Source organism: Lontra canadensis, unplaced genomic scaffold (genome assembly GCF_010015895.1).
Source record: "Lontra canadensis isolate GAN:19392208 unplaced genomic scaffold, GSC_riverotter_1.0 scaffold3, whole genome shotgun sequence".
In the NCBI taxonomy this organism is placed as follows: Eukaryota; Metazoa; Chordata; class Mammalia; order Carnivora; family Mustelidae; genus Lontra; species Lontra canadensis.
The window spans coordinates 21,291,331-21,308,503 of NW_022630997.1; the positions used below are offsets into that span (position 1 = coordinate 21,291,331).

At 37.1% G+C, this 17,173-nt stretch overlaps 1 protein-coding gene across 1 annotated transcript in view; it reads left to right on the forward strand.

Moving 5' to 3' along the window:
• The window catches only part of BLNK (B cell linker), an 89,699-nt gene extending 73,966 nt beyond the window's left edge, over positions 1–15,733 (forward strand). The window contains exon 20 of the mRNA XM_032883441.1: positions 15,586–15,733. Coding sequence (XP_032739332.1) covers positions 15,586–15,630 — 45 coding nt within the window. The 3' untranslated portion in view covers positions 15,631–15,733. The remainder of the gene's footprint in view (positions 1–15,585) is intronic.
• The last annotated feature ends 1,440 nt before the right edge of the window (positions 15,734–17,173 follow it).

Sequence of the window (17,173 nt, forward strand, 5' to 3'; positions counted from 1 at the left end):
GATGTACATACCCAGCCATGGGAGATGTATATAGATATGAACTTTCTAGAAGATCTTGTCCACAATTATGTTGTTAGTTTTGCTTATTAAAAATGGTTCTACTCTCTTTGATCTGCATGTCTTTTAAGCGGGTCCTTGATATGAGGTTCAAAGGGGGATGAGAGCAAAACTAGGGAAAAATCCCACAGAACAAAAGCAGAAATCAGACATTGATGAACACTAAGGAATGAAAGACATACCATTATGAGCTATCATATCCAAGGTCTTAGATCATCCTAGAAATGTAATATAGTTTGTCATATCAAAGCCTTTCATTCTACTCTGTACTTTAAACAGGCACTTAAATGATAAATCAACTAATTAAGATAAATCAGATAATTAAGTGAAGAATACACTTGATTACAGAATAAGATAGCAAAATCTGAAAAGATTTTGAAAGGCTAGAAGGCAGTATTTCAGAGTAACAAACACACAAACCCACTTATAAAGATAATTGTATTTCTAGCCTCTAGAACTGAGAGACAATGAATTTCTGGGTTTTTTTTTTAAGTCATTCAATGTATAATACTTTTTTATGGTAGCCCTAGGAACATAGTACAATCCATATACATTTTTGACAGTGAAATCAAATACAAATGGGTTTTTGGAAATTTTGTATGGAAAGGTCATTTCTTTTTTCCTTTTAGGAAAACAATGAAATCATTTAAAAAGATAATTTACAATTGAACGAAAACTGGGTTTATCTTTTGTAAAGCACAGCATCCATTTGTAGTTAAAGTATGAGATTTCTGTTTCAATTTTTCTCAGTGTTATAAGGAATTATTTTCTACTTGAAGAAATTCCCACTAATTCCTTCTGCTACCACAGTGATCCTGGCTCCATAACAACTTTTTTTGCATCCATCCCCGTTCTCCGCTCCCAGGTAGTCTATTCCAACTAAGTGGAGGAGAATAGCCATGAGATACTAATCCAGATGACTGACATTCAGCACTGCTAGGGTCAGTTTCTTGGAGCAGAGGCTGGGAGAATTTCTGGGAGATAAGCCAGTCTCTGTTGAGGGATCCACTTTTCCCCTAAGCTGGAGAAACACCCTATCCAAGACAGCAGTCTTTTCCTCCTTACCTGTTACAAGAGGATGGCCCTACCTACTTCTCTAAAACCTTCCTAAGCTACTCTGTGAAACTAGAAAAGCTTTCAAAAGCTCTCAAAGGTCCTGTCCGTGATCCTCAGTGTTTGACCAGCGGGTGGTTTTGCATAGAAAGATGTTCAGGCGAGCTAGGTGGTAGAATAAAAGTCACTAGTCAAGGAGAAGTACATCACGTAGCAGCTCAAGGAATCTAACCACTACAGTTCCTGTTTTATGTTTAAAGGGTGTTGCAAACTCCATTGCAGCTGCAGTAGGAGGAGGACTGTTCCTTTGTTCAAATGGACAACAGAGACGGGAAGAGGAGGCCAGTGGCCACCAGAAGCCTGAAGTGTGCTATGAGGAGTCAGCCAAAGCAATGGTCCACACGCCCTCCAGTCTGGGAGCTAAACCTATCCCACTGCAGCTGTGACGGGCCTGCTGAAAAGGGAGGCCCAGAGAACAGAATGTAGAGATGTGAACAGGACATGATCTTCAGCCAGACCGAGTTCCTGTCCTTCAAAATGGCCTAAGATGCCGTATAACTCAGCCGCTGTTTCCAGGCAGCATTGTGAGGAAACCACTGAAACACCTGCCTCCCAGCAAGGCTGGTTGCACTGAGTGCCCTTGGCCCTCCGCAGCTGTGTCTAACCACGCGGTGAGGACGTAGCGGCTTCAGAGATAGGTCGGGGTGCCCTAGTCCTACAATTTATCAGGTGTTATAGGGCATGTTCTTACCATTCTAAGCCTCAGTTTATACATTTGTAAAATGATATCTGTCTGGTAATGATATAAGAAGATAAGCTAGTAAATATTAAATACCTAGCATTTAGTTGTGCCTAATAAATACTAATTTCTAGTCCACTAACCAAAATCTCCTCTACAGATAAAAGGTAGTCCGTGGGCAATCCTTCAAATAAACCCATCTATAAGTATTTTTGAATGTTTAATAATTTTAATTTTGTCTCAGGAAATTATATTTCTCTATGCCCATGGTTATTAATCTTTTGATTATTATAAAATTTTGATTATTATAAAATTCTTTGAGAATTTGATAAGCGCTATGGGTGTTTGCCCATAGCGCTTATCAAAATGTGGTAATGCATACACACAAACTCTACTCAAATTTCATGAGATACATGGTCCCCTAGGGTCTGTCCATGGACCATGGGTCCGAGGATACAAGGCTAAGGACAGTTGCCCTACGTCTTAAAATGTGAAGCATCAAAATGCATATATTTTTCTACTAAGGACCTGAAAGTAACTCTTTCGTGAGCCAAGAATCACAAGGCTACTTTGGTTTAGTGCAAGGGCTTAAGAGTGTGTTGCCTCAATCTCTGTTTGTAATCTGTGCTTCACCAGTAATAGATAGTGTGAACTTCACCAAGTTATGTGTCTTGGTTTCCTCATTTGTAAAATGGAGATGGTAATGCAACCAACCTTATGGCGTTGTTAAATGAGTGTATTAAATATAGTAAAACTTGGAAATGTTAATTATTATTCTTTCATTCAACCTGCCATCATTTACTGAGTCTTCTCTATGTCTGTCCATATGTATGTCAGGCACATGAAACACACAAGTAATCTCAAGTCCTTGAAGGTAACTAAACAGCCATCCAAATATCTCCTAAAATCAGAGTCATCACTTTATAAAAATATCAAACAGAACCTTTATCCAGGATGGTAATAGTACTTAAAATAATGGTACAAAATTAAAATAACCCTTCAAATAAATAATGTAAGTGGAATAAAAGTCCCTACTTAAAAGAACTTGCCTGTTATCTTAAGTGCAGTGTGCCCCCCACCTTTTTCCCCTAGACAAATGCAGAACTTCTAAATTTTGTCTGTTATCTTTTTCTTACCTATAAGTGGGCCACTTAGGCCTAGGTTTTAATCCTGCTGGCTCTGTCCTTCACTTGCTGTATCATCTTGAACAAAGTACTCGGTGTTTTTCTTATTTACCTTGTAGAGTTTTTATAAGACTAATACATACAGATACCTAGACATAGTAGGTCCCTACAAATACCTCACTTGTAAGTTTAGAGGCAAAAGACACAATTTGAAGATTATTGTAGGAAAGCTGTTGTGAGAAGATATGGGGCTAAAAAGATAGGTGACCAGGGCCCCATAAAGAAACAGATATAAGGGAAATGTCTAAGAGGCATTAAGACTAAATGACTAAGAGGGAATGGTGACTGGCCACATATGGGATATAGGGTGAAATATGAGTCCACACTGATTCCATTGATTCAAGGCTGGATAACTGGAAGCCTGAAACTGCCTCTGACTGAGAGAAAAAAGTCTGAAGGGAGAGCTGACCTGTATTACATCCTTGACCTCATGGTTCTAAGAGTCTCAAAGGCAGTTCATTGACTAGGATATCAGAACAAGTCGGAAGACTTAAATTCACATATAGACTCATTAATAGGAAAATTTATTGTATTGGCCTGGTAAGAAATCTTAGAAAATATTCAGGAAGCTTGGGCATTAGAGGAACTGCATTAAATGTTAACACGATACTGGTGGTTTTACATTTTTGTTTGGTTTTCAGGATGACATAAGGAAATAGTGTTTTATGAAGATTGTTCTGAAAAGGTGCACAAACCTGAAAGGCTGGAGGCAGACAGAGTGGCCTTTGGATTAACCGAGGCCTGAAGTAGTGAGGCTCCAGACTAGTATGGTGGGAGCAAGAAGGGAAAGGGAGGAGAACCCAGAAAAGGACACTCCAGGACTTGGAGGTCAGCACAATGTGTTTGAGATTCATCCATATCGTTTTGTGTATCATAGTTGTTTCTTTTTGAAGTTGAGTAGTATGCTGGTATATGGATATATATCAGCTTGTTCTTCTGTACATTCATTGATGGAGTTTGATTGTTTCTGGCTTTCGAATGATGGCAGTTGCTATGAACGGTTGTATGGAAGTCTTTATGTGAACATCTGTTTTCATTCCTCTTACGTAAATACCTAGGAGTGGTAATCCTGGGTCACATGGATTATGCATATTTAACTTTGTAAAAACCACCAAAATGTTTCCAAAGTAAATGTCCCACTTTACACTGACATCAGTAGTATATGAGAGTTCTGTTGGTCCACACTCTAATCAGCACAATATTATCAGTATTTTAATCATCCTAATAGGTATGTAGTAGTATTTCACTGTGGCTTTGTGTTTTCTTGAGGACTAATGATATTGAACATCCTGTCATGTGTATATATCTTCCTTCTTTGAAATGTCCGTTCAAATCTTTGGCCCATAAAAAAAAAATTGGGTTGTCTTCTTTTTATTAAATTATAAGAATGTATTATATATTCTGGATATAAGTTCCTTGATAAATATATGTATTATAAATATATTATTTTGCTTCCCTGGAGTGAACCCTACTTGATCGTAATATATGACCCTTTTTATATATTGCTGATTTGATTTGCTAATACAGTGTTAAGGATTTTTACATGAGTTCATTTGGGATGTCGGTCTGTAGTGTTCTTTTCTTATAATGTATGTCAGGTTTTAGTATCAGGGGAATGATGGACTCATAAAATGACATGAAAAATGTTCCCTTTTCTGCTTTCTGAAAGGATTTGTATAGCACTGATATTACTGCTTCCTAATATGTTTGATGGAATTCACCAACAAGGCCTAGATATAGGCTGGTGATCTCTTTGTGTGAAGGTTTTTAATTATGAATTCAATTTTTTTAATGGATACAGGCTATTGAGACTTTCTACTTTTTCTATGGGTTTTGTTAATTAATGTCTTCCAAATAATTTATTTAATTCAAATAGAATGTTTAATTTACATAAGGTTGATAGTAATATTCTCATATCTTTTTAAAGTCTGTGGGGTCTGGAATAATATCCCCTCTTTCAGTTCTGATGTTGGTAATATGTATCTTCTTATTTGCTTTAGTCCAGCTAAAGATCATTTTTATGATCTTTCTAAAAATCCAAATTTTAGTTTCATTAATTCTATTATTTGTCTGTTTTCTATTCATTCATTTTAACAGATGCCTTTTTTCCTTCTTTCTACTTATTTTGGATTTAATTTGCTCTTCTTTATGTTTTCTAAAGATGGGAACTTACATAAATGAGTTTAAAACATTATTGTTTTCTGATAACTATTTAAAGCTGAAAGTTTCCCTCCAAGCACAGCTTTAGAATATCTCACAAATTTTGATTTAGTTTTCTCAGGTTTTTTTTAAAGATTTTATTTATTTATTTGTCAGAGAGAGAGAGGGAGAGAGAGCGAGCGAGCACAGACAGACAGAGTGGCAGGCAGAGGCAGAGGGAGAAGCAGGCTCCCCGCCGAGCAAGGAGCCCGATGTGGGACTCGATCCCAGGACGCTGGGATCATGACCTGAGCCGAAGGCAGCCGCTTAACCAACTGAGCCACGCAGGCGTCCCTAGTTTTCTCAGTTTTATTCACTTCGAACATTTTCAGATTTTGTGATTTCTTTTCTTTAAACCACTGGTTGATCAGAAAAGTGCTATTTAATTTCTGAATATCTGGCAATTTTCCAAATCTTTTTCTGAGATTGATTTCTGATTGAATTCTATTGCAGACAGAAAATATAGTCTATATGAACTCAATTATTTTACATTTATTAAAAATTGGAATGATCCAGTGGATGTCCCATATATACTTGTAAAGGTAGAGGGTGGAGTGTTATAAAATTTCATTTAGCTCAGGACACCTGGGTGGCTCAGTGGGTTAAGCCTCTGCCTTCGGCTCAGATCATGATCTCAGGGTCATGGGATCCAGCCCCACATTGGGCTCTTTGCTCAGCAGGGACCCTGCTTCTGCCTGCCTCTCTGCCTGCTTGTGATCTCTGAAAAATAAATAAATAAAATCTTAAAAATTTTTTTTTTCATTTAGCTCAAGTTGATTGGTAATGTTGCTTATGTCTTTTATGTCCTTACTGGTCTGATTTTTTTTTTTTTTGCCACCTGTTCTATCAATTACTGAGAGTGTTGAAATATCTAACAATACTTGTGGATTTGTAGATTTCTCTTTGTAATTCTGTCAGTTTTGCTTCATATATTTTGAAGCTTTGGTATTATGCACACAGAACTTAAGAATTGTTATATCTTCTTAATGAACAGATCTCTTTATCCTAAGTGTTTCTTTTTTATCTCTAGCATTATTTTTTGCTCTCAAATCTACATGTTTTTATACTCTCTCATAATTTCTGACTTTTAATGGGAGTGTTTTCACCATTTACATTTAATGCAGTTATTGATGATTGGGTTTAAATCTACTATCTTTCTTTATTATCATAATCCTATCTGTTTTTCCTCCCTTTTTCTCTGGCTTCTCGTGGGTTGAAGTTTTTAAAATCAAGTCTATCTTCACTATTGAATTACTAGCTATATATCTCTTTATTCTTTTTAATGGTTGTTCTGGGGTTTACAAAATACATCTTTTACTTACAATTTATCTTCACATACAATAGTGTATCTCCATTTCTCCTTCTCTGCCTATGTACTGTTGTTATACATTTTACTTCTACATGTTATAAATACCATGATGTTATTTTTTGCCTTAAATGATGAATTCTCCTTAAAAGAACCTAAACAAAGCAGGGAAAGTCTTTTAATACTTATTCATTTACTAACATTTCCAGTGCTCTTATTTCCTTTGTATAGATCAAATATCCATCAGGCATTATTTTCCTGTCACCTGAAGCATTTTTCTTAATATTTAAGATAGTCCAATTTTGCTGGTGAGGACTTGTCTTAGATTTCTCTTATGTGAAATTGTCTTTGTTTTATCTTCATTTTTGAAGAATAATTTTGCTAAAGAATTCAAGAATGACTTTTTCCCTCAGTACCTTGTAGCTATCATTCCACTGTCTTCTGGCTTGCGTAGCTTCTGATGACAAGTATGCGATAATTCTTCTCTGTGATTCTTAGCACATAATGTGTACTTTTTCTTCTCTGGCCACTCTAAACATTTTCTCTTTATCACTTGTGATTATGAAAATGTGATTATGGTGTGTCTTAGTGTGGTTTTTCTTTATTCTTTTCCTGCTTGAGCTTCATGTTCCTTCTTGGATTTATAGTTTTCATCAAATTTAGAAAAAAAAATCATTACTCCTTCAGATATTTTGCCTGTCCTCCTCCTTCTCCTCCCCTTCTGGGACTCCAGGAACACAAATGTCATATTACTTCACATCACCCAACAGCAGCAGCCATGGAGGTGTGCTGCTTGAATTTCTCCATCAAGAAAAAACTGGGCATTCAACTGTGAGGAATGCAATTAGGTGACAGCCTTCAGCTGTTAGTGCTTTTAGAATCTACCTTGGGTTTTGAGCCAAGTCCATGCTCTTCCTAGAGTCTTCACTCTGGTCATTTCTGCCCAACAGGGAACTCTAATGGGAAGTCTTTGACCTAATACATTCATAGAGTTGGCTGATTTTATCAGCAATGCATGGCAGACTGAAGCTTTCTATACTCAATCCTACTTCCATTCACAAATCCTGTTTTCCCACCAGTGTCTGTACTATGGTTTCAAGGTTTTTCTTACTCAATTTTGTTCCCTCCCCTTTTAATTTTTCCCAGGCATTACTGTTCAATAAACCTCTTGCATTCCAAACTCAGCATCTGCTCCTCAGAAAACCCAACTGACAAGGTTAGTACCAGGAGTAGTCCAAAAAAGTAGGCAGTAAGATAGGTCTTTGGACCAGATTACTAACCACCCAGCTAGTAGTGAGGACCTCATCCTGGGGGTATTTGAGGCATGGACCATCCCTGGTATAAAGTGGCAACCCAGTTGTTAATCTCCTGCAGAGAGAGAAGAAAACACTGAAGACCAAACTCAGGATTTAATAGAGTTGCTGAGTTGCAAAGAAAATTTAATTCTGAACCAAGACGGGTATGTTATGCCAGTTTGAGAGTCCTAGTTCAGAAAACCTGAGACCCTGACAGGCAGGATGAGTATATCTGGTGATGAATGGTAATTTTTCCCAAAAGTGGATTAGGGATTCCCAGTGACAATCACTCTTCAGTGAGTTTCTCAGCCACCCAGCAGGTCCAGTTCTAGCCTGTGGCATCATCCCACTGAAGTTTTCCACTGCCCTACAGGCCAATTTGCTAACTGGCACTAGCCAACCAGTGCTTATAAGCAAATTTCTCTCAGCCACCTAGTAGGCTCCAGCTTGACCACACCCTTTAGTTAGTTTCTCTGCCACTCAGTGGGGCAACTACCTGTGGACCAGCCTAAGGCTGCCCTTGCCTTCCAGTGAGTTTCTGTAACACTCAGCAGGTTGTTTACAACAGAGGAGCTCTAGCTGACCAGCATCCTCCAATGAGTTTCAGAGCTTCTGAATTGACTACTGCTACAGACCAGCTAAAGTCTGCACCATCCAGCTGAATGTGCCAGTGGTGGCTACAACCTCTTCAGTAAGGTCTGAATCTCAGACTAGGGATTAGGGAGACCTATTCTAAGTGCTGAGTTTCTTCCTTGTTTATTCTTTTTCGCTCCTAAAAATAATAGTGATTCCTACATTTGCCATTTCTGTGTTCCTTAGCAACAGACTTTCCCCTTCTAATGGCTAAACAACTTTTACTAGGTGCTAATTTTAATGGCATTATCAATATATAATTCACATACTATAAAATTCACCCACTTAAAACTATATGATTCAGTGGGCTTTTATTATACTGAAAGTTGTGCAATCATTACAATCTGCTAGAACATTCTCACCTCAAAAAGAAATTCCATTCCCTTAAGCAGTCTATTCTCCATCAGTCCCCATCACAGTTAACTTCTAATCTATTGTGTCTCTACACACTTGCATACTCTTGACATTTCATATGAATGGAATCATACAATAAATATGTGGTCCTTTGTGACTGGCTTTTTTCATGTAGTACATTTTTGAGGTTCATCCAGATTACAGCATATACCAATTCTCCACTTCTCTTTATCTCTAATAATATATACTACAGACATACCACATTTTTTTTCATTCATTGGTTGATGGACATTTGAGTTGTTTCCACTTTTTGGCTGCTATGGATAATACTGCTCTAAACATTTGTGTACAAGTTTTTAGATGAACATATGTCTTCATTCTTTTATCTATATCTAGAAATGGAATTGCTGTGTCATATGGTAACCAGGTTTAACAGTTCCAGAAATGCCCAACCATTTGCCAAAGCATGACTTCACATTCTGACAGACGTCTGGGAGTTTCAGTTTTGCACATACTCACCAGCACTTATTGTCTTTTTGATTATATCCATTTTAAAAGGTGTGAATTACTATCTCATTGTGGTTTTGATTTGCATTTCCCTAGTAACTAAAGATGTTAAGCATATTCTCATATGATTTTTTTTTTAAAGCAGGCTCCCTGCTGAGCAGAGAACCCGATGCGGGGCTCGATCCCAGGACTCTGGGATCATGACCTGAGCCGAAGGCAGAGGCCCAGCCCTCTGAGCCACCCAGGTGCCCCTGATTTTGTTATTGTTATATTTTGAGAAGCATCTATACAAATCCTTTGACCATTTTCTGATGTAATTGTCTTTTTATTATTGAGTTATGATCATTTTAATATATTTTGGGTACAATTCCCGTATTAGATAAGTGACTTGAAAATATTTCTTCCATTCTGTGGGTTGTTTTTTCATTTTCTTGAGTTCTTTGAAACCCAATTTTTTCATTTTAATGAATACTAATTTTCTTTAAAAAAACGTTATTTTTCTTTGATTTCTGTGCTCTTGGTGTCTTATTTAAGAAACTGTTTTCTAGGGGCTCCTGGGTGGCTCAGTGGGTTAAAGCCTCTGCCTTCTGCTCAGGTCATGATCTCAGAGTCCTGGGATCGAGCCCCGCGTCGGGCTCTCTGCTCAGCAGGGAGCCTGCTTCCTCCTCTCTCTCTGCCTGCCTCTCTGCCTACTTGTGATCTCTGTCAAATAAATAAATAAAATCTTAAAAAAAAAACAAACTGTTTTCTAACCCAAGATCATAGAGATTTACACCTATGTTTCTTTTATAGTTTTATCTCTAATATATAGGTCTTTCTAAAATTTTATTTGACAGAGATCACAAGTAGGCAAAGAGGCAGGCAGAGAGAGAGAGGGGGGAAGCAGGCTCCCCGCAAAGAGCCCAATGTGGGGCTCGATCCCAGGACCCTGGGATCATGACCTGAGCCGAAGGCAGAGGCTTTAACCCACTGAGGCACTCAGGCGCCCCTATAGGTCTTTGATCCATTTTGAATTAACTTTTATATATGATGTGAGGTAGTGTACAAATGCATTCTTTTGCATGTGGATGTCCAGTTGTCACAGCAACAGTTGTTAAAAGACTGTTCTTTCCATATTTAAATGTCTTGGCATTCTTGTCAAAAGTCAATTGACTATTAATGTATGGATTTATTTCCGGACTCTCAGTTCTATTCCATTGATCTACATGTCCATCATGTCAGGACTCAACGGTCTTGATTAGAGTAGCTTTGTAAACTTTCTTCTTCTCTTCAAAATTGTTTTCGCTATTGGTTATTGTGAATCCTCTGCATTTCCATATGAATTTTTAGAATCAGTTTGTCAACTTTTTGCAAACAAAGGCAGCTGGAATTCTGAAAGGGATTGTGTTGAACCTGTGGTCAATTTGGGAAGTCTTTCAATCTTAACAATATTAAGTCTTTGGATCCACAAACATGGGTTGTCTCTACATTTATTTAGGTCTTAACTTTTTTCAACAATGATTTGTAGTTTCAGTATAAAAGTCTTGCATTTTTTTTGGTCAGATTTATTTTTGTCCTTTAGCTGACACTCTAAATGGAATCTTTTTTCCTCAATTTAGGATTGTTCATTGCTAAAATCTAAAATCAAGCAGAACTGGTTTTTCTACTGATCTTGTATTCTGCACCCTTACTGATCTCATGTATTGATTATGAAAAAAAAATTAGTGGATTCCTTAGGATTTTCCACATACAAATCATGTCATTTCATGTTATAGATATTTTTAATTCTTCCTTTTCTTTTTTTCCCTTTTATTTGCCTAATTGCCCTGACTAGAATGGCTAGTATAATGTTTAGTGAAAGTGGTGAGAGTGGACATCTTTTCTTGTTCCTGATCTTAAGGGGAAGGTTTTGTCTTTAACCTTTAAATTTGACATTAGCAGTAGCCCTGAAGATAAAATCCCCATTCCTGGTAATAGAACAGAACTGACGTCAACCAAAAAGAATTGTAATCATTTGTTTTGACTAGTCTGGTGGCTTTCTGGAAGACTGGCTCTTGTCTGACTTGAAGCTTGCCTGGAACTAAAGCTGCTACCTAGAGGCAATGCGGAAACATTAAAAGGCAAATGTTTTGGTTACTGCTGCCTGAGTAAGAGATAACATTTGAGGCAAGCAAGAGACTGACCAAAAGCTAGGGAGGACAGGCAGGGGAATGAATGATGTCCATAGGGCTTGGTAAAGTTACAACATATTTCTGGGAATCTAGAAGACCACATGCACAGTCAGGGCTGTGTATGTCCTCAGGAGAGCCCTGAAAAGGCCTCACGCTGTCATCTCTGACTGACCTGGAGATTCTGCCAAAGTAGAAAGTGGAGGCTATGGCATACTTGTAAACTGCCTGGCTGAGTGTTGGAGGTGCACCACAAAAACACACCGAGTCCCTGGCAAACACTGGGAGATTTTTCCATTCTGGGTGTCTAAGGAACTCTGTACCCAATCATTTGCTGGCCATTAAGCTAACATAACAGATACTGTAGTGGCCACCCATGACAAAGAATACAGACTTCACAAAATTAGTTCAGAAAAGTTACTAGACAAACAACTACAAGAAGCAACAACAAACCCTGGGACAGAAAGGGGTTGGGGGGAGAATGTGATTTTCAGAGTTGCCACATTATAACACTTTAAATGTTGTTTTCAACAAAAAATTACAAGGCATGCAAAGAAAAAGTATGGCTCATACACAGAGCGAAAAGCAATCAATGTAAACCCTAGGAACGCCCAAGGCACTGGATTTTCTAACCAAAGACTTTAATGAAACCGCGTTTAAATAATGAAAGGAAAGTATGTCTCAACTGAATAAAGAATATAAATAGATAGAAGTAGTGAAAAGAACTTTTAATTCTAGAATTTTTAATTATAGAGTTGAAAAGTATAGTAACAGAAATGAAAATTTCACTTGAGGGGCTCAGCAACAGATCTGAGCAAGCAGAAGAGAGAATCTATAAACTTAAAGATAGATCAATTAACACTGTCCAGTTCGAGGAACAGAAAAAAAAATTAAGAAAAATGAACAGAGCCTAAGATAATAGAGCCAACAAGCATAACAGCATATATATAATGGGAGTCTCAGGGGGAGAGAAGAAAAAGAAAGCATTAAAAAGAATTATTTGAAGAAAACTTCCCAAATCTGATGAAAAATATTAACCTACAAATCCATGAAACTTCAGAAACTCCAAGTTCTCAAAGATATGTATACCCAGACATATTATAATCAAACTATAAAAAAAACAAAAACAAAAACGGGAGAATCTTGAAAGCAGCAAGAGAGAAGTGACTCATCACATACAAGGGGTCCTCAATAACATTAACAGCTGACTTCTCTACAGAAACTATGGAGGCCAGAAGCAGTGAGGACATAGTCAAGGTGCTGAATGGGAAAAAACTGCCAACCAATTTTACAGTCAGCAAACTAATCTTCAAAAGGGTAGGGAAAAAATTCAGACATTCCCAGATAAACATTACTAGCAGAACTGTCCTACAAAGAAATGCCAAAGGGAGTCCTTTAGGCTGAAAGGACACTAGATAGTAATTCGAACCCACACAAAGCCAGACAGAACTGATAATGGTAATTATAAAAGACATAAATGTATTTATTTATAAATTTTCCCCTCAATTTAAAAGTGCATGAAGCAATAATTGATGGGCACCTAACTTATAATGATATAATTTTTTGTAACAGCAGGAGGGGAGGAATGAAGTGTAGAACAACGTTTTTATTGAAATTATTGAACTAGATGAAATAGATCAGCTCAATCTCTTCTAATAAAAGTTCTCTACATTTTAAATTGTCTTTTTTTTTCATTTGTAATTTTGATGTCATATCTAAGAAGACAAAGGTCACAATATTTACTTCCACGAGTTTTATAGTTTTGCCTACATTTTGGCTCATGATCCATTTTTAGTTAACTTTTGCGCATGTAGTGTGAGGAAGACTTTTTTTCACTTTTCTTTTCCCATCCGTGCTTCAGATTTTGTAATCTTTCTCCATCTGTCTTCAGGTTTGCTGATTCTTCTGCCGGCTCAAATGTACTGTTGAGCCTCCCTAGCAAAAGTTCCACTTTGGTTATTGAAAATTCCAACTCCAGAATTTTCATTCCGTTCTTACTTCCCATCTTTTTATTTTCATTTGATGAGTCACTGTCAGCATACTTTCTTTTAATTCTTTAAACTTGGGTTTCCTTTAGGTCTTTGAACCCATTTACATTTGCTGCATAACACTTATCCTGTATCTGGTACCCCCTGAAGGAAGTTTCTATTGCCCGCTTTTGCCCATGTCACACTTTCCTGTTTCTTTGAACATCTCATAACTTTGTGTTGAAATCAGGACATTTTAGGTAATATATTGTAGGATCTCTCCATGGTGGTTCTCCTGTCCACCCTGGGCTTATTTTTATTTAGTGACTTGGCTGGACTAATTCATGAAGTCTGTGCCTCTGATGTCACTGTTCAATTTGTTTCTCCCCCATTTTTATCTTCAAGTCTGACTTTCTAGGGGTTGCTTCTGAATCAGTATCATTTAATCATTAATCACTAATTAATAAGAGGTTGTGTTTAAGCCCCCTGAATTAGAGAGATTTACACTGTGTGGGGCTTTGCATTTTTTCACTATTTAGGGAGTTTCCAAGTTTTGTCCTACATTCTGTCAGCTATTTCTAAGAAAGACATTCCCTCTCTGGTTGCTCCTATGTGGCTATAGCCTTGAACCCACACACACTATTTCTGATCACCAGGGATGTCTTTAGTTTTACCCACTCTCTTGGTCTCCCTGATCTTGTCTTTAAGCTTTCTGGCTATATTTATTGGTATCATCAGCAATTGTGAGCCTCTATTTATTGGTAGCTGATTGTCCTATAGTTTTCAACAATATTCAGGGGTACAAACTGCTCCAGTCTGTTCCAGGTGAAGTTAGGTCCCTAGTAACGGGAAGTGTGCTGTCAAGTCTTTGCAGCTCACTCAAACCTTCCTTTAAACAGAACCTCTTTGCCTTTGTGCTATGGAGCATTGGGGTGGGGTGTGGGGGGTAGGGTATAGTTTGGGAACCCACCTCTTATTGAATGTCTCCCAGATCCTCCCTGCAGAGCAGCTGTGTCAGGGGTTAGAGGAGGGCATAGGGGAGAATCCTTTATCACCTCCCAGTATGGATCTTCTATAGCCCAGAAACAGGGAGGATAGAATCTGCTAACGTTCAACCAGCTGCAGAATGTACGCAGAACAGCTCTTCTGTCCCCAGAAAGCTGGGACAGATTTAAGCTGCCATTTGCATTCCAAGCCCACCAGAGCAGGTCTCTTGCAACATGGTTGTGTGGGAAAGCAGACCTGCACTGTAAGAGTAGCTGTCCTGTCAGATTCTCCTTACACTGCAGGATTTGGGAGTCATACAATGGCTAACCAGCAGCCACCTCCCACTTGATATAAGCCTTCTGTGGAACACCTGTGTGGTACATGGGATCTACAAATAGGGATATATTTAATCTTACACCCAAACTGTGTATCACCCAGTTAGGTTTTGTGGTGTTTCCTTTGGCAGCTTTACATAACTTTTAAATATATTATTTTGTGGCTCTTAATACAAATGGGTCTTTTTTTTATTGTTTGCCAATTGATTACTATTAAGTGTTCAGGAAAGCTAATTTTCAGTGTACTTCTTTGGATTTTCAAAATACTGAAATCAAGTCATTTGCAAATAGTGTTTTGATTTCTATCCAAGTTTTTCATTTTGTTTTCCTTTTTACGTTAGCAATAACTTATGAAGTAACTGATGACAGCAGGCACCTTAACTGAAAGAAGCAGTTTCAGTCACAACCCCAAACGTTACTTTCACTTTTCGTTAAAGGACTCTCAAGTATTAGGGAAGAACTATTCTAACATATTAAAAATGACTTTACTAGGAATGAGTATTTTTTTGGTAAGTACATTCTTAACATTGACTAAAATTACAATTTTTGAAATTGATGTACCTAATACAGTATTTTTCCTCACTATTTACTCAAACCTTTCCACTATCACAATAATGGTATGTAGTTTTTAAAGGAAGATTTTTAAATTGGGGGCACTTAACAGAAGTTCAAAAGATAGAAAAATAATAATTCAAAGACAGCTTTGTTAAACACCTCTTCCAAGATACTGACTACTTTTGAATTATCCAATTAAAAGCATACTTAAAATCAATGAGCAACAAAAATCAACCAAACTGATCCTATTTCAACTCTGCGTTACAGGGAGATTTTTCTGCTACTGCTACGTTCTTAAAGAGCAACAAATAAAATGTCCTGATCATTCCTCCAGCAAGTTTCACTAGATAAGATCCTAAATGGAGTCAAGGCACTGTGCTGAAAACAAGAATCCTAACAAATGGCTATGTAATGATAAGGGGACATATCCCAAGTTAAATTTAAAAATTAATGAAAAACATCAGTAAATTAGCTGCATGGAATTAATATTGTTTTCACCTCACCTCCATTTTCCCCAGTCCCAAGAACTTTTACTACTTTTCTTAACAACTATTTCAAATCACTTACTAACTAGTATCTATTTCTCATCTAACCTGAACAGAAATTCCCACAGCACCTGTTTCACTTTTAATCCCTCCATAAGATGCATTTGCACACAAATGACCCATCATTATTTACCCACTAATCCTTTTCGTTACATTTACACTCTCTTTGCTTTTAAACACATCTACACTGGTAACTTATCAGCATATTTTAGTTTTTCTACTTCGTAAGTTTTATATAGCTGGTATGTATCACAAAAGAAAAAAAAAAAACGGCATCAAACTTGTTAACTTAAAAAAATCCCGTTCTAAGAGCAGACTTTGAGAGAACTAAACCAAGTGTTAGTAAACAAGGTGGTGGGCCAAATTCAGCCCATGGCTCATTTCTTAAAATGAAGTTTTATTAAACCATAGGCATACTCATTGATTTATGTACTGTTTAGGGCTACTTCTGCATTATAGAATCAAGACATTATGACAGAGACTAAATGGCCTAGAGAGCCCAAGTTATTTACTAACTTAACTTACCCTTTACTGATAAACTTTGCTGACCCCACAACAAAATCAGTTTTTCATTAAAAAATATTATATACACACACACACACAAATATGTATTTATATATATATATATATATATATGTATAAACATTTCAATCTACTGAGTGCTTAGTAAGATAGAAAGGTAAACTTTTAAAAAATTAAACTATTTTTTTAACTGAAAGCCAAATAGAGGTCCATTTCCAACGGAGATGGACAAATAGGAAAAAATGAAAACACATTCCTGATAAAGCAGCTGGATTGCAAAAATAAAACTATTCCAGTTGTAGTAACAACCTCAAACTACTGGATATTCACATTTTAGAGAACCATCTTTAGTTCAGTTTCAGCCAGGAGGGGGGAAAAAAAAGGATGGAGGGTTTTGGCTCTGGATTTTTCACTCTAGCAATAAAGAGGCCTCAAGCAGGTTTGCCTTCTTTAGAATAACCTAATGAATCAGAAAAGGTACTAAGCAAAGTACCTGGGACATGAAGCTTTTAAAAATGGCTTTTAAAACCTTAAGGCAAAAAATATGTATTAAAACATTAAATCTATTTTTACTGGTACGGCTATTCTGAAATGTATTTTTATAATGCTGCAAACTTTGGCAAGATTGTTGCTTCTCTCTCTTTTCATGGAAGGCAAGGAATTATAATAAATCTATCGTTAGCAGAGCATTTCAATTTTATTGCTGTTAGGGTACTAAAGAGCATTAGCCTCTCTATAACTTTCCTTAGCAGCATAACTACAATAACCTCATAATAAATGTTACCCTT